Source organism: Euleptes europaea, chromosome 12 (assembly GCF_029931775.1).
Source record: "Euleptes europaea isolate rEulEur1 chromosome 12, rEulEur1.hap1, whole genome shotgun sequence".
In the NCBI taxonomy this organism is placed as follows: domain Eukaryota; kingdom Metazoa; phylum Chordata; class Lepidosauria; order Squamata; family Sphaerodactylidae; genus Euleptes; species Euleptes europaea.
Window position 1 is genome coordinate 25,298,965 of NC_079323.1, and position 16,185 is coordinate 25,315,149.

The 16,185-nt window shown below is 42.4% G+C and overlaps 1 protein-coding gene across 2 annotated transcripts in view; it reads left to right on the top strand.

Moving 5' to 3' along the window:
* FRY (FRY microtubule binding protein) overlaps positions 1-16,185 on the top strand; it is a 205,419-nt gene that overhangs the window by 164,333 nt on the left and 24,901 nt on the right. For both annotated transcript variants that reach the window (XM_056858510.1, XM_056858511.1), the window contains exons 49-53: positions 2,705-2,866; positions 2,958-3,032; positions 6,845-7,015; positions 14,459-14,659; positions 15,358-15,519. In XM_056858510.1, coding sequence (XP_056714488.1) covers positions 2,705-2,866; positions 2,958-3,032; positions 6,845-7,015; positions 14,459-14,659; positions 15,358-15,519 — 771 coding nt within the window. The remainder of the gene's footprint in view (positions 1-2,704; positions 2,867-2,957; positions 3,033-6,844; positions 7,016-14,458; positions 14,660-15,357; positions 15,520-16,185) is intronic.

Sequence of the window (16,185 nt, forward strand, 5' to 3'; positions counted from 1 at the left end):
TCTCCTTGCACATGAGTAGCCGTTAGCGTATCCCAAAGCACCATAAGTGTTCCAGTGCACATAGTTTCCACTAAGCAAGAGCTTTGCTATTCTCTTCAGCTTCAGGTGACTCATTGTGAAGTACATTAACAGAGCTGTCCTGATTTGGAAATGAATTGTGATTCCCTTGTTTAGGGTGCACTTTATAGATTCCAGTTACAGGCAGAGCCTATTAGTCAAGGTAGATGACTCTGAAAGATAAGTAGAAATAAAGGATCACCTCAAAAATAAATATTTCACATAATCCCACATATTTTCTAGCTCCCCTTGTTGCGGTTACAGTACATATAAGATGTCTACAAACCAGCAAGCAAAGACCACAGTGCTACTGATCAGGGCTACTGAGAACACCCCCACAACGAGGCCTCAGACAAAGATGCCCTCTGGGTCCTCCTCATACCACTCAGACCCAACTCAAACATCATATGAAAGGAAATTGCATCACTTACTCAACTCCATGGGCCCACAGGGTGACCAGGGACCCACAGAATATTGTCCCCTAAGTGCTGTTTCTCCCTTCGGTAGCCTTTCCTAAAATAACAGCCTGCCATATATCAGTAAGTTCAGCTGTATCAATTTTAGTGTTTCCTTTCTCAGTCCTAGTATTGTGAAATGTCCTGGATAACAAAGATGTTGCTTCTTTGATAGAAGGGAAGCAATAAATGATGTGTTTTGGAAAATAAAAATGAAATAGTTATATTTTTAAAACTTTACCAAAACCTGAAATATTAGCCATACTCGTCAATATAATATGACTTATTCATAAAAGAACAATGTTGAATTCTATCTCTGATATAGGTGGTAGTGATGAGAACATAACAGTGCAATTCTAAGAATGCTTTCCTAGGAGTAAGCCCCATTGCATAGACTTGAGTGGGTTTCTGGGTGGACCTGCTTAGAATTGCTCTCATAGGCTGCCAAATCTCAACTCAACCACAGACTCTCTAGGTCAGTGATGGCGAACCTTTTAGAGACCGAGTGCCCAAACTGCAACCAAAAACCCACTTATTTATCGCCGAGTGCCAATGCGGCAATTTAACCTGAATAGCACCCCCAGAGGGGGCCGAGAGGGAGAGGCTAGGGTTGCCAAGTTCCTCTTCGCCATGAGTGGGAGGTTTTTGGGGTGGCGCCTGAGGAGGGCGGGGTTTGGGGAAGGACTTCAGTGCCATAGAGTCCAATTGCCAAAGTGGCAATTTTTTCCAGGGGAACTGATCTCTATTGGTTGGAGATCACCTGTAATAGCAGATCTCCAGCTAGTACCTGGAGATTGGCAACTAGTTCCTTAGTGTTTTCTCTCTACATATCAAGACAAATGGAAAGGTGTTTGGAGGATAGCTTGTGGGCACTTCAAAGGTGGAATAGGACTACACGCCCCTCCGCCCGCACAGACCCAGAGGGTGCCGGAGAAGCCGCTGGAGGGAAAGAAGGAAGGAAGGAAGGAAAGAAGGGAAGGGAGGGGGAAAGGGAAGGAAGGGAGGGAGAGAAAGAAAGAAAGAAAAAGAGAGAGAAAGGGAGAAAGAAATGGAGCAAGGGAGAGAAAGAAAAGGACAGAGGGAGACAGAAAAAGAAAGAGGCCATTTATGCATGGGAGGTTTTGCCTTGGATTTGCCACTCGGTGGGGCTCGGCGGCAGGCTTGTGAGAGGCGAGCAGGGTGGGGCAGAGGGCGCCTCCTTCGCACCCACTGACCAGCCATGCCCCTCCGCCCGCACAGGCCCAGAGGGCGCCGGAGAAGCCGCCGGCCATGCCGAGTGTGAGCGCTCGGCTTCTGTTCCCCGCTCTCCCACCCGCCTGGCTGGCCGCGCACGCTCCAGCGGCGGCAATGGCGGCAGCTTTTGTGGGAGAGTCCGGGGGCCACAGCCAATGATGTCGGAGGTTCCCCACCCCTGGGCTACAGCCTCCCCCATCTGGGGTGGGGCAGAGCCGGAAAGGCCAGCGGCTTGGAGGAACAGTGCGTGCCGGCAGAAAGGGCTACGCGTGCCGGAAGTGGCACCCGTGCCATAGGTTCGCCAACACGGCTCTAGGTGGCTTTCTTCCCTCACCCAAGGGGGAAATTAAAATGTTGTTGCAAGAATTAAAAAAAGGTAAAGGTCCCCTGTGCAAGCACCGGGTCATGGGGAGGGGCCGTGGCTCAGTGGTAGAGCCTCTGCTTGGCATGCAGAAGGTCCCAGGTTCAATCTCCAGTTAAAGGGACTAGGCAGGTAGATGACATGAAAGACCTCTGCCTGAGACCCTGGAGAGCCGCTGCCGGTCTGAGTAGACAATACTGACTTTGATGGACCAAGGGTCTGATTCAGTATAAGGCAGCTTCATGTGTTCAATTCCTGACCCATGGGGTGACGTCACATCCTGACGTTTTCTAGGCAGACTTTGTTTAGGGGATGGTTTGCCAGTGCCTTCCCCAGTCGTCTTCCCTTTACCCCCAATAAGCTGGGTACTCATTTCACCGATCTCGGAAGGATGGAAGGCTGAGTCAACCTTGAGCCGGCTACCTGAAACCAACTTCCGTCGGGATCGAACTCAGGTCGTGAGCAGAGCTTGGACTGCAGTACTGCAGCTTACCACTCTGCGCCACAGGGCTCCTAGATGCAAGAATTACTGAGATAATTTATGAGAAACACTTTGAATTGCTCAATAGTCTATATCAGTTGTTGTTTTTCTTTTAAGACTCCAATTATAGGGCGACGATATGATGAGCTGCAGGGATCTTCGGGTCGGGATGGAAAATCTAGAATAATGCCTGTCACACGTAGTACCTCTTCAACCTCTTCTGGGTCTAACTCTAATGTCCTTGTTCCTGTTAGCTGGAAGAGACCTCAGTATTCTCAGGTAAAATTCCTTCCTAGTTGCTGGAATCGTGCCTTGCTTTTTTGTTACATATGAGACATTATTTTTTTTAATTTCTTTCTTTTTTTTAAAGAAAAGAACAAAAGAAAAGTTGGTCCATGTCCTCACTCTTTGTGGTCAAGAGGTTGGCCTCAGCAAAAACCCTTCAGTAAGTCTCATACATCTAATAATGGTTTTGAATAACTGATTTAAACGCCAATTCTAAATGTTATCTTCCATTTGTCTGAGATGGCAGACTGTTCTATAATTAGCAGTGCTTTATATTTCATAGCCAAAATGCAAATAATGGAAACATCCTGCAGAAATAATGTGTGTCTGCTTCAAATTAGGAGATCATCTATCTATCTGAAGAGTGGCTTTTTGGTTAATTCCTTCCAGAATTATTGAACTGTGTTACGAACAATTTATGGTTATGTCAGACCATAGTTTTTTTGGGTTTTTTTGCATCATTGGAAGTTTTTGTTACTTGAAGAAGACAGTCTATACATATAAATATATATCACAGTTAGGGTAAGGAATCATTGACCTCTGGGGAATAGAGAAGAGTTTTGAAACAATTATTAGAGTATTTGGGGAAGAGAGGACTCCAAAGCAGATTATCTTATGCTCCCCTGTTATGGATAGCTAAGTTTTTATCCTCAATGGAGCCTTTGTGTCATGTCTAGAGCAGATTATTTCAGTACTATTTCAATGACAGCTGTGATCTTTCAGCATCATCAGATTCTAAACCAGGTCCTAGATGATTGTTAAAAAAATCATTTTTCTGCAAGAAGATTTTTCTGCAGGCTGGGGGGCAGGGAGCCTCAGGTTTTCAGAAAAAATATGAAATGTTTAAAAAAATTGGAGTTTTAAAATCCCCCAAATTTTAAAAGCAAATCTGCTTCTTTAAGAAATGTATGCTGCTGAGATCTCATGAGGCCACACTGTGAGATCTCAGTAGCCATTTTGGGGGGTTGCCTAGCAATATTGCCAAGGCTTAGAAGTCTTTGTTAGAGTCAGTGCAGTGGTGGGGTGGAGACCCACATACTACTTAAGAAAGATAAAAGAGAGGAAGCTTTATATGTTAATATGCTGCCACCTAACATATAAAGCTGGAGGAAGAAGAGCAACAAAGGGGGAAAGGGAAAGCTGAAGATGGGGAAGAATAACAGAAAAATGTGGGGAAACATAATAAAGCCACATTTTAAAACCATTAAATTCAACCCCTCCAACACACATCATTAAAACAATGAAAAAAGAGTTAAAATACATATACAACATAAAACAGCAATTAAAACATTGGTAAGGAACGAGGGATTACTGAAGGAATGCCAAACGAAACAAAAAAGTCTTCATCTGCTGGCAGAAGACGGCAACAGAGGGGACAGACAACTCTCCTTTGGGAGAGAGTTCCAGAGCTTCAGTGCCATAACCGAGAAGGCTCCTTCCCCAGTTGCCACCCACGTAATCTCAGAAGGTGGGGGTACCCGAAACAAGGCCTCTGAAGATTATTGTAGTGGTCGGGCTCATAAGGGAGTAGGCGGCCCTTCAGGTATTCTGGCCCCAAACCATATAGGGCTTTGAAGATCAAGACCAGCACATTGAATTGTGCCCAGAAACATATATGACCCACTCCAGTCAACATCCTGACGGCAGTATTCTGTACCGACTGAAGACACTTCTCAAGGGCAGCTCCATGAAGAGAGTATTACGGGAATCTAATCTGGGTGTAACCAGGGCATACACCACAGTGGCCAGATCTTTTCCAGTAGAAGCTGGTAAAAGGCACTCCTGGCCACAGCTGCCACCTGCTTGTGCAGCAGGAGGCCTGGATCCAAGAGCACCCCCAGACTACAGATCTGTTCCTTCAAGGGGAGTGCAACCCCATCCAGAATGGGTGACACCATAAATTCTGGGGCAGATCTGCCCAGCAGTAGCACTTCCACCTTGACGAGATTAAGCTTCAGTTTCTTAGCCCACATCCACTCCAAAGCTGCCTCCGGGCACTGGTTCAGGGTTTCTACAGCCTCCCTGGGATCCGCTGGAAATGTGAGACACAGCTGAGTGTCATACACATATTGGTCACAGCCCAGCCCAGATCTCTGGATGACCTCACCCAGTGGGTTTATGTAGATGTTAAAGAGCATAGGACACAAGATGGAACCCTGTGGGACCCCATATGCCAAAGGCCACCGGGCACCAATACCCCAACATCAACATCTGAAACCTACCTTCCAGGAAGGACCAGCACCACCACAGAATGGTGCCTCCCAATCCCAGCCCAGATAGGCAGCCCAAATGTATGAAGAAATGTAACTGCTAGAGCAGTAGTAGCAGAAGGGTATCAAAGGAGGATTTTTTTATCATCAGAGATTAATTGTAATAAAATAATACACCATGCTAATTAATAAAGTAAGTTTGTTTAACGAAGCCAAACATTTGAATCAAATGCATGTTACTGAGACCTGAGCTAAAATTTAGCAGGCACTGTTAAGTGCTGCAAAAAACAGAGTACGCCCTGGAAAGCATCCAGCAGGCCTCTTAGAGGATTTTTCCCCTTGTTCAGTACACTTTGCTGTGAACACTAAATGCTTGTTTGTACCAATTAGGACATTATTAGTTTATCTTTTACATAACTATATATTCTCTAGTCCTGACCACTTTGCAGATAGTGAAATCTGCAGAACGGGGCCAGGTACAAATGGGTGACAGGTTTCTGCAAGTACAGTTCTGCAACTGTACAGAAAAATATGATACACCCCCCTTGCCCCCCAAACTGGGGCAAAGGAATTTGTGCTTTCATCAGGGACACATCACAGACCCAACTGGTGACAAAGGAAACAGAAGTAGAGCCCGAAGTCCTATGAGACTTAAGGTGCCATTTTGGTTGGCCACATAAACCCAGACAGAAGCTGAGAGCTCCAACTCCCATTGTGCTATGGGTCTGTTTGGAGAGAACGGTGCCCTCCCACGTCAAGAGTGATGGCCAGTGTTTGTTTGAGGATATGGAGGACATGCCTACAGCACATATTGGTGTCTTCAGGTTGCTATTGTCACTTTTTAATGGTGACCAAACCCTTGCATAGTACTCAGGTTTGAGAACTCCTTGCAGGAAGAGAATGAACAAGGAGGAAGAGAAGAAGAAAAGGAGGATGGGAGAAGAAAGACGAAGGAAGGGGAACAGGAGGAGGACCCCCTGCAATTCCTGCTGGGCCACCATGTGTTATGGTTATTTATAGAATAAACATATTATAACATGTAGTCATGTGATGGGGAGGATCTTCTAGTGCATCTTAGAAGTAATTTAGGGAAACTGGGTTATACAGCTGAATATCTGCCAGATGCGTTATCAGTCCTTAATTGGGTCCAGAGTGGCTGAGACTGTCACAGCTGCATCTTTCACTTTCCCAAACTCTCTTTTCATCAGTAGACACTGTGCTAAAACTGATATAAATATAATCGTAAGTTAGAAAAACAGCTGCTTCAGACTGGATTTTTTTTAATTAACCTGTTTAATCTTAAATCTGTGGAGATTTAAGACACACCAGAAAGCTGTTCTGTACAAGCCTCATTGACTTCAGTGAGAGCTGTTCAGTAGTGTTTAGATGTGTAGTGATACAACTATTTCTTTTATAGGGCGGTTACTAATTTATCTGAAGGTTTTGGGGGGCAAAGTATACATTCATTCTTTCTGCAGTTGCTTTTTGTTTCCATAAATGCCTATAACCACCAAGGCAGCATGACTCTGCAGCCATTACGAGGTACCTTGGACGTGTTCCTGCAGCACAAAGTTTGTACAAGTTTAATCTGAAGGCACCTGTCCAACATAAATAATAAAAAAGAACCTTCTAAAAATACCCACAAGAGGAATTAGGTGTGTACTGAAAACACAGTCCATTAGACTTTTGCTAGCGGAGCCACAGAGGAACAGTTTTTTAAAAGAAACATCCCTTTGATTTCCTCCCCCCGCTCCCCTTTTAGGTAATTTTTTCTTCATGCGGTGATTTGGATCTGATTGAGCACCAGACAAGCCTGGTAGCTTCCGAGGACGGAGCACGCGAGCAAGAGAACATGGACGATACAAACAGCGAGCAGCAGTTCCGAGTCTTTAGGGATTTTGACTTCCTTGATGTGGAACTGGAGGATGGAGAGGTACGGTACATTCTCTCTATGAAAGAACTTTGTTCTTACCTCAGAATAAGCCACATTTTAACTCTTCCTGACCGTAATATAATGTTCTCTTTCTGTTTCAAGCAAAAGTGTAACTGAGCAACTGTAAAACTTGATTTTGAATGGACTTTTCCCCCCAGGATGTTTACACAGTATTAATGCAGTAGCCTAAAACTGGCAGGTTACCGCACCCTTCCTTACTCTAAATGTAGTTTATCGCACCCTTCCTTGCTCCAAATGTAGTTTTTGTTGCTGCTGTTACTCAAAACACACTTTAATGCACTCTGCAGAAGCATTCCTGGAAGGCTAAAGCTAGAATGACACAAATACTGCAGTTCCATGCATTAAAAACTTTTTAATGACTTAGTATGTCGAAACTTCTGATATGCCAAATTTTTAAAAATATGTAGGATTTGAATTTACACAGGATATGCAGCAGAATTGTTTTGAATTAATCGGTTTCATCAATGACCTTCCAAATCGTGAATTCTAGGGGTGGAGGTATGCATAAGAAAACATACCCTCCACCATTTCATAGATGAAAATAGGAACACACTTGTAACACTCCAGTTCCCAAACTAAGCATTAGTGACCAATCCCCCAATTTCACATTATCGAGGGCTGTACTCAATGTACTTCTGCTGTATTCATTTACTTTGCGGTAGTACTGTTTTAATATCCAAATGGGTGGGCTTTATGCCACTTGAGATTAAAGATACACAGGAAGAACATAATTGCCCTACAGTCTGTTATTATTGGTTCAAAATGAGCCTCGCCAGCATGGAAGACTGAGCACTTAATGCTAATGTGTATAGGCCATTTATGCATGGGAGGTTTTGCCTTGGATTTGCCGCTCTCTAGATGCACATTTTCCCCATCCAAATTCTCAAAACTCTGCATGGGGTCTTATTTTTGAGAATTTGGATGGGGAAAATGTGCATCTAAAGAGCGGCAAATCCAAGGCAAAATCTCCCATGCATGTTTGGGAGATGCATGTGCATTAGAAGCCAGACACGTTGACCCAACCTACAGAGAAACCCTGGAAAAAGAGTTGAGGCTTCAAAGATGACAACTCTAGCAGCTCACGCTAAACATATATTTAACATGGTATATTTAACAAGGCAGCAGTGGTGGGCATCTCAAAAGAGGGATCATCTCTGATAAACAGGAAGATTTGGCCATCTCTGTATAGCACAAAACTGATGAAATCATCAGCACTTAGAGGCCCTGAAGCGGTTTCTGCACTGCTCTGCTGTTCGTGATTTCATCAGTTCTTCAGAGAGCAAAACAAGGAGCCTGAGGGCATGTAATCAGACCGTGGCAGGTAAAAGCCTGTGTCAATTCATCTTTAAGTAGAGCTGCTGGGAAGGCATATTATTCAGCTGACATCATAGACTTGAAGGGCATGGAAGATCTTGTTTTGTTATATTTTTAATGAGTGTATTTTACTGGTGCCACGGATGTGTTCCATCTGAGAATTCCATTTGGATGGGGGAAAGATCATATTTAGGTTGTTGAGCATCCTGGATTGTGCTCCCAACTACATTGTGACTCACTCCCACAGCCACTTCTGCACAGCAAAAGGACTGGTGAATAGGCAGGAAGGGGAAACTGTAGGGATCACTGGGGGTGTGGGGAGGGAGGTAGTTGTGAATTTCCTGCATTGTGCAGGGGGTTGGACTAGATGACCCTGGTGTTCCCTTCCTATGATTCTAAAACGGGACCAGAAAGTAAAGAGAAATTCAGAAGGGCATTCTTACCTGTTCAAGTACTTTTATGCTACATACTGTTGTGGTACGTGGTCCCCCTTCTCCAGTGCCCACCTCCAAAATGTAAATTACTCTCTAGCATGGCCCAAGCTGACCTGGAGACTATCGTGAAGGAGGAATGTGAGAGAAGTGAGACACAATAGTTCTGGGATAAGATATTGTTACAACCAAACTAGACATGATGTCTGACTGTCATGGGGACTGGCCTTCTCTTCCCACCCTGAACAGTTTTCCTGACCCGGAAGTGGCCCCAAACAGGGGTGGATTGGCCATTGCACTTACAGGGACATTTCCCAGTGGGCCACTGGCAGCCAGGAGCAAGTAAGGTCAAGCCCCAGTGGTTCTGCCAGTGCCTCAAGGGCCACTTGGCTTGGATCCTTCAGTGGACATGATGATCGGTGTCAGCTTTCTCCAGGGCCATTTGAACTCCCCAGTCCCCAGAGGAGTGTGATTTGCCCATTGGGGGGCTGCCTGTGCAGAATACAGTAGGTCTTTAAAAACAATTAAGCAGTCAGGATCAGGGCTCTGGCACTGAGGCAAGAAGAATAACCTTTTGCTCTCATGCCATTTCTCAGAAAGGAATTGTTTGTGTGTTTCCCAAATGCTATTAGGCCCAACTGGGGGAGAGGGGGAAGTTAAATTTGAATTATGTGAAATGTCTGTGTTAAAAATAACCTGGTCTCCAATGAAATCTGAATCTAAGCAACATAAAATTTCTTAAAGCTGAATGTGTAATCCTCGTACTACCTAAGAAAGGCTGATTATTTAAAAAAAACCTGAGGAAAACATCTTCCTCTGTTACAGGAGAGAACACTTCATGAGTATATATTGTGGCTTGAAGGTGTGGACAAGGGCCTGGCAGGTCACCTTAGGTGTCATTCGCTGATCCATCTGAGTGACCTTTTACTCCTGTTTTTGTGAATTGGGGGTAGGACAAATTCTGTTTTGGGTGGTCGGTCAGTGCTGAATAAGATCCTAACCAGTGTAAAATATACAGGAATAATCTGCCAGTGTTTTCAGGCATTCAAAATGCTCAATAAGCATGCTGACTTGGAAGTAAATCCTACCACAATCAAAAAGAACTTACTGCCTTGTAAAAGTTTAAGGTTTGGAGGTGCCAGAACTGTAAAAAATGAATATCTTGTCCTCAATAAAGCTTAGGATCATGCTTAGGGTTGTATTTAGGATTGCTGTTCATAAGTAACAGTATTCTTAGTCATGGTTCATATAGTACTTTTAGGGCAGCGCAGTTTGAACACAGGAAGCTGCCTTATAGTGAATCAGACCATGAGTCCGTTAAGGTCTCTATTGTCTACTCAGACTGACAGTAGCTCTCCAGGGTCTCAAACAGCAGTCTTTCACATCACCTGCCACCCGATACTTTTAAATGGAGATGCAGGACATTGAACTTTCTGCATACTAGGCAGAAGAGGAAGAAAAGTTGGTTTTTATATGCCGACTTTCTCTACTACTTAAGGAAGAATCAAACCGGCTTACAATCACCTTCCTTTCCCCTCCCCCCAACAGACACCCTGTGAGGTAGGTGGGGCTGAGAGTGTGTGACTAGCCCAAGGTCACCTAGCTGGCTTCATGTGTAGGAGTAGGGAAACAAATCTAGTTCACCAGATTAGTGTCTGCTGCTCAAGTGGAGGAGTGGGGAATCAGCTGACCAGAGAACCATTTGCTCATATGCAGCAAGCAATTGTCTACTTGAATGCTGTCCCTGCTCTGTTTCTTAAAAGAGATTAAAAATTCAGTTTTGTTGACTTTTGGAAAAAGAGACTGCCCTCAGTTTAATTGCATGCCAGAAGTGAACAGCCTGCTGGCTACTTTTTAACATCAGTGACTGCAAATAGAAGAATTGTGGTGGTGGAAAGTGCTATCAAGCCACAACTGACTTATGGCGAACCCTGTAGGGTTTTTGAGGCAAGAGACATTTGGAGATGGTGTGCCATTGCCTGCCTCCATGTGGACTGAGAGAGTTCTGGGATAACCGTGACTGGTCCAAGGTCACCCAGCAGGCTCCATGTGAAGGAATGGGGATTTGGACCCAGTTCTCCAGATTAGAGTCCACTGCTCTTAACCACTACACCACGTTGGCTCCCAAAAAATAGAAGAATTACACTAACAGAATATGTTCCACCACAAAATATAAAAATGACTACATCATTCATCGTGTTAAGAGTTTGTCCGTGATGTTGCATCGTTCATCAATAAGCATTTCTGTGAATTTAAGGTGTTTCCGGTCTTATTTTCAAATTGTAAGCAATGTGATCTCTTAGCTATCTTTAAAAGATTGGTAGCAGGCCATGGTTTCCTTTTAACCACAGTTTTCAATCTCTCACAATCCTTCTCCCCTGGCTGTCGTAGATAAGCATAGTGTCTTGTTTAATATTGCAAAAAAGGAGGAGGAAGGCAGAGAAGAAAAGCAGCTTCTTTGTTTCCCTATTGGTACATTTAAATATATATTCCTCAGGTTTCACCCTGGCAGCTCTAGATTATATGAGGCATCTCTTTCTGTACTCTCCTAAGAAACAGAGAGCCTTTTGCTTTATCCATGCATTGGCCATAAGGCTTTGTATGATCAAAATAATCAAATTCTAATTTTGTCTCAAAAATGGCCAACATTCATGGGCAAGTAATTGTAATTAATAGGTCAGGAATTAGAACAATAGTTACTAGAGGGACATACCAAATGACAGTGCTATTCCCGTTTCTCTGACGGTTAAAATTTGGGGCTGAGCCAAATATGCAGTACCCCTAAAATGGTACAGTCATCTCATGGGGCTTACCTCCTTATCTTCCACTTGGAATAGGAGATGGTTACTAGTTTCAAATTCTAAGAAAACCATAGACCACATTAAAAACATACATTCCAGAGAAGAGGTTTGCTTTGTACTGGGATGGTTGTTTTCAAGATATAAAATCTTCAAAACTGAGATGTTCAATGGGAAGAAACCTGCATTCATTTTTAACAATGCCAGCATAATTAGGTAATGCTGTAATGTGTTTCCTGTTATTGAGTCTAACAGCTTTGCCCTGAAATGCCTTTACAAATAACTTTTTCAGCAAACGAAAGGGGAGGGGCAATTTTTTGAGTTTAAAAGAAGCAACTTCATTCAGTTTCAATTATTACAGTCCTAAGCAGAACTGCACCCTTTTAAGCCCATTGTCTTCAGTGGATTTTGAAGGGTATATAGCTCTTCAGATGGCACTGTTAATTTAGCCCCTGTGTTGACTTGAAAGATCTGTGTTTTTTGTATACACACATGGACAGTAGGATTCCCACCTCTGGGTTGGAAAATTCCAGGAGATTTGGGAGTGGAGGATGGGGTTGGAAAGGGGAGGAACCTCAGCAGAGTGAAATGCCATAGAGTCCAACTCCAAAGCAGCCATTTTCTTAAGGGGGGCAGATCTCTGTAGACTGGAGAACAGTTGTAATTCCAGGAGATCTCTAGGCTCCACCTGGAGTTTGGCAACTCTTTTATATACAATGTCCCAGAAGCTATGAAAGTCAGTATCATAGTATTTTAGGCAGGAATCATTTTGTCCATTTGGTAGCTTTAAACTACGTTGTAGGACAAATGTTTATAAGAGTATGCTTAAACTAAGTATGTTTACAAATACTTTTCTTTATTTGTTTCCTATTTGTTATATCTGCTATTCAGGAACTTCAGGTAAGATAATGCTATTTGAACTCACATGTGCTAGTGGATGTAATGCTTTGTTTGTATTCTGTCATATATTCTGTCTCTTTCAGTGTGCGCGTATATGTGTATGAAGGAGTTTCTACCTGATACTGTTTTAGTATTCCAAAAAGCTGAGAAGTGGTTTGAATGTTACTTCTGCTCTAATACCTTAAGTGCAGTTTGTAGATTTGGTCCATGGTGAATTCCAGAAGAACATCCAAGAATTCCAGAAGTAGGTGGACTGATCTCTGTCAACTGGAGATCAGTTGTAATAGCTGGAAATCTCCAGCCACCACCTGGAGGCTAGCAACCGTAGTGTTAGGCCATAGGATGGTAGTGTTCACATGTTGAACAATCATCCTCATGATGTACCCTGTCACTTCTGGGATCTTTAAATCTATGTAGAATTGCTTAGGAGATGCTGCCAGGATATATGTCAGCTCCAAATCCTTTTAGAAAAACACACACAAAAAACCCAAAAAGGAATAGCCAGCATTATAATGGATCCTCTGCCATTATTTGGTGACTAGCATTGGAAGAGGTTGGGAGAGGCAGAGCCTTGCAACAGTAAAGTGCATATATGAATTGTCATTCCCTCCCCCAGTTGTAGTTAGTGCTGAAACAAATATTTACAACTACATAAAATACAGGAAATTCCAAATTGTGAAATCAGTCTTCAGATCCTGGTCCCATGACAAACTGGAAGCTGAATTGTACAAATAACTGAATTGGTATGATCTGCAGGCCCGAGACAGCGGCTTCTGTGAAATGGAAAAGGTCTCAAATTGCGATTTTTCCAGGTTTCCAAAAAGGCGCTACAATGTGGTGTGAGCTTGTCACTCTGAAGTTGTTCTGCTCATATTAGGCCTTTCACGCAAGCAGTTATTTGCACAGGTGTGATCTTAGAACCTGTTTTCAGTTGTGTATGTTGGGACCCCAGCTTTTCCTCTCAAGCACTGCTGGAAGAATTAGGTTTCATGTGAGAAGTCGATGCATTTCAACTTTTCCTCATAGTTTGATTTATTTACTTCATTAAAAAAGCACTAATCTCTGTTACCACATTATAATTTCATTGTGTGTATTTGTTTCTGCTCTAGCTACAGTTATCTTAGGTTTTTTTGTTTTGTTTTTAATTGTAACAGTAAAGATAGCCCTGCAACCATTCATGCTTTGTTGCTAGAATCAAGCATGTCTACTTGCATGTTAATGACTAAGACCTGAACTACATAATATTTAAATAGGGCATGATTATTTTTAATATGTTTTTTAAAAGGTGATCTATGTTTAAAAAACAACAAGGTTGCCTAAGAGAAATAATTTCAAATTTACAAAGTAAAAGCCAAATTGAAAAGAAAAAAACTGCTGAGTGTGACATTTGTGTTGCGCATGTCAAATCAAAGATGCATCCAGGTCCACCTTAGCCCTGCTCTTAAGTAATGTGCTCATGTATGTGGTACGAAAAGTCTACAATGTTCTACTTGTGGTTTGCTGTTGTTGTAAGCATAAAATGGCTAAAAAGACCGATTCTTCTTACAACAGTTTAAACAACTCCCCATAATTTCAAGTGGAAATGCACCAGAAATTCAGCCTGGTTACTTCTACAATGGGAAGCTTGTGGTCATTAAAAGGCTTCTGCAGTGTAAGCCACGTGGAACTGAATAGAATATTGCCCCTGTCTGCTATATTTTGAAGACTTTGCCTTGGGACACAGGAGGGTTTTGGGGGAGCCAGGCGAGCTTTATTAATTGACCACGGTGTCGTAAATCCCATTTAAAAATTGCACATTCCTGGATTTATTTTTTAAAAATACTAATTTAGATAGCAATACTTTCATGTGAAAAGAGTTTCCCTGCTTAAAGATATAAACCCCTTACCAGTCTTTTGAGATGTTGTTAAATAAAACTTTCAGCAGGAAAAAATAAATAGTTGTATGGTGGCAGAGAAAACAACCAGTGCTGTGATTTCAGGGTGAAAGCATGGACAATTTCAACTGGGGAGTACGCAGGCGTTCTCTTGATAGTCTGGACAAGTGTGATATGCAACTTCTGGAAGAAAGCCAGCTTTCAGGAAGTACACCCAGCCTAAACAAAATAAACCACGAAGACTCTGATGAGTCATCGGAGGAGGAGGACCTAACGACAAGCCAAATCCTAGAGCAATCAGAGCTAGTAAGTAGTTAAATTATAGGCTGCTAGTAGCTTTATTGTATTTTAAAAGTGGCTCCTTATATCCTGTGTTTGAAGTGAGTTTGAATGCATGCAATAGGAAGTAGTGGATCTTCCGTAGGTAAGTATTAGCTTATTGCCTGCTTTTTAAATTTTCATCTGCATAGGTAAAAGAGAATTAGAAGCATGTTCTGTGCACAGGAAATGTCAGATCTGATAAGCGGTGCTTTACTCAGTGTGTTGTTGTAAGTCATAATGGATTAAAGATCCCATCTGAACTCTCTCTGCACATTTTATAATGTAGCATTTACAAAACAAAGCTTCTTTTTCTGGTTAAATGTCACAAAAGACTGAAGTAATAGAATAGAAGTTTTTTTTTAAGATCTGCACAAAATGCTTAGGAAATTAATAATAAAATCAAAATCTTAAATTTGTCAGTGATCACCAATGGAAAATACGTAACTTTCAGTGTTATTGTCTAGAGGCTACTCATAATAGAATGACTTCACATATTGGGCATTGTCAAAGTAAAGTCCTCCTATATGAGCATCATGAAAAATTAATAGGAGCTATTGTGCAGTTCCCATGAGCATCATGAAAAATTAATAGGAGCTATTGTGCAGTTCCCATTCATCAGTTGGATTTGTACAGGGGGACCTTCAAGCGGATTGTGCTCTTAAGTCGTGTTCCTCTTTTAACAGATCATGACGCTTTCCCCTTCCGAAGACACAAACCACATCGATCCGCTTTCCACACCTGGTGAAGCAGCTTCAGCAACAGCGCCTTCTTTCAGCTCAAGAACTTCTAGTTTCAATGCCTCTTTGCCTGAAATGAATAATCTCCAAGTGTCTGAAAGTTCAAAGGTGAATTCACATTATGTTAAGAATGAGTGGGGGTGGGGAGAAGTGGATTTGGGATACGTTTTTTCTTTATGTTAAAAACATCATTTTAGGGTTTCAGAATGAAAATTTTGCACTTTAATACTGCATGCCCAGCCATAATTAGTTCCAAACGAAGTCTCTGTATTTCCAAGTTAACAGTGCTTGTGAAACGCTAGCATCACACTTCTAGCAATGTTAACGGGGTTGTATAGAGATTGCCCTGTGGGTGTAAGCATGAATTCCATTTTCCTCCTGAAATGTGGGAGCGTCATTGTGCAGCTGCTTACACTGGATTCAGCCCTTGCCTATTTGGTCTACTTTAGGAATATAAAACGTTGATTATACTGAGTTGTTTAACAAAAAATGGAAAAGTTGTTCTGTATGAAAATGAAGCTGGGCTGGGACATGGTTATCAAAGGTTGGTAAAAGTTTTATAGTATTATCATAGATTTATTCTGAAGTTGTTTATTTATAGAAATGTTTCCACTTCCAAAATCTAAACATAGCTTTATGATGCAAACCAGAGGCGGACAAAACCATTTTCCTGAAGCTGCTGCATACAGACTTGTTGGTAGCTATTCCAGTGCTTTGTCAAATACTGTGATATTTCTGTTGTAAACACATCATGTTGGCACAATTTAGGTTCAG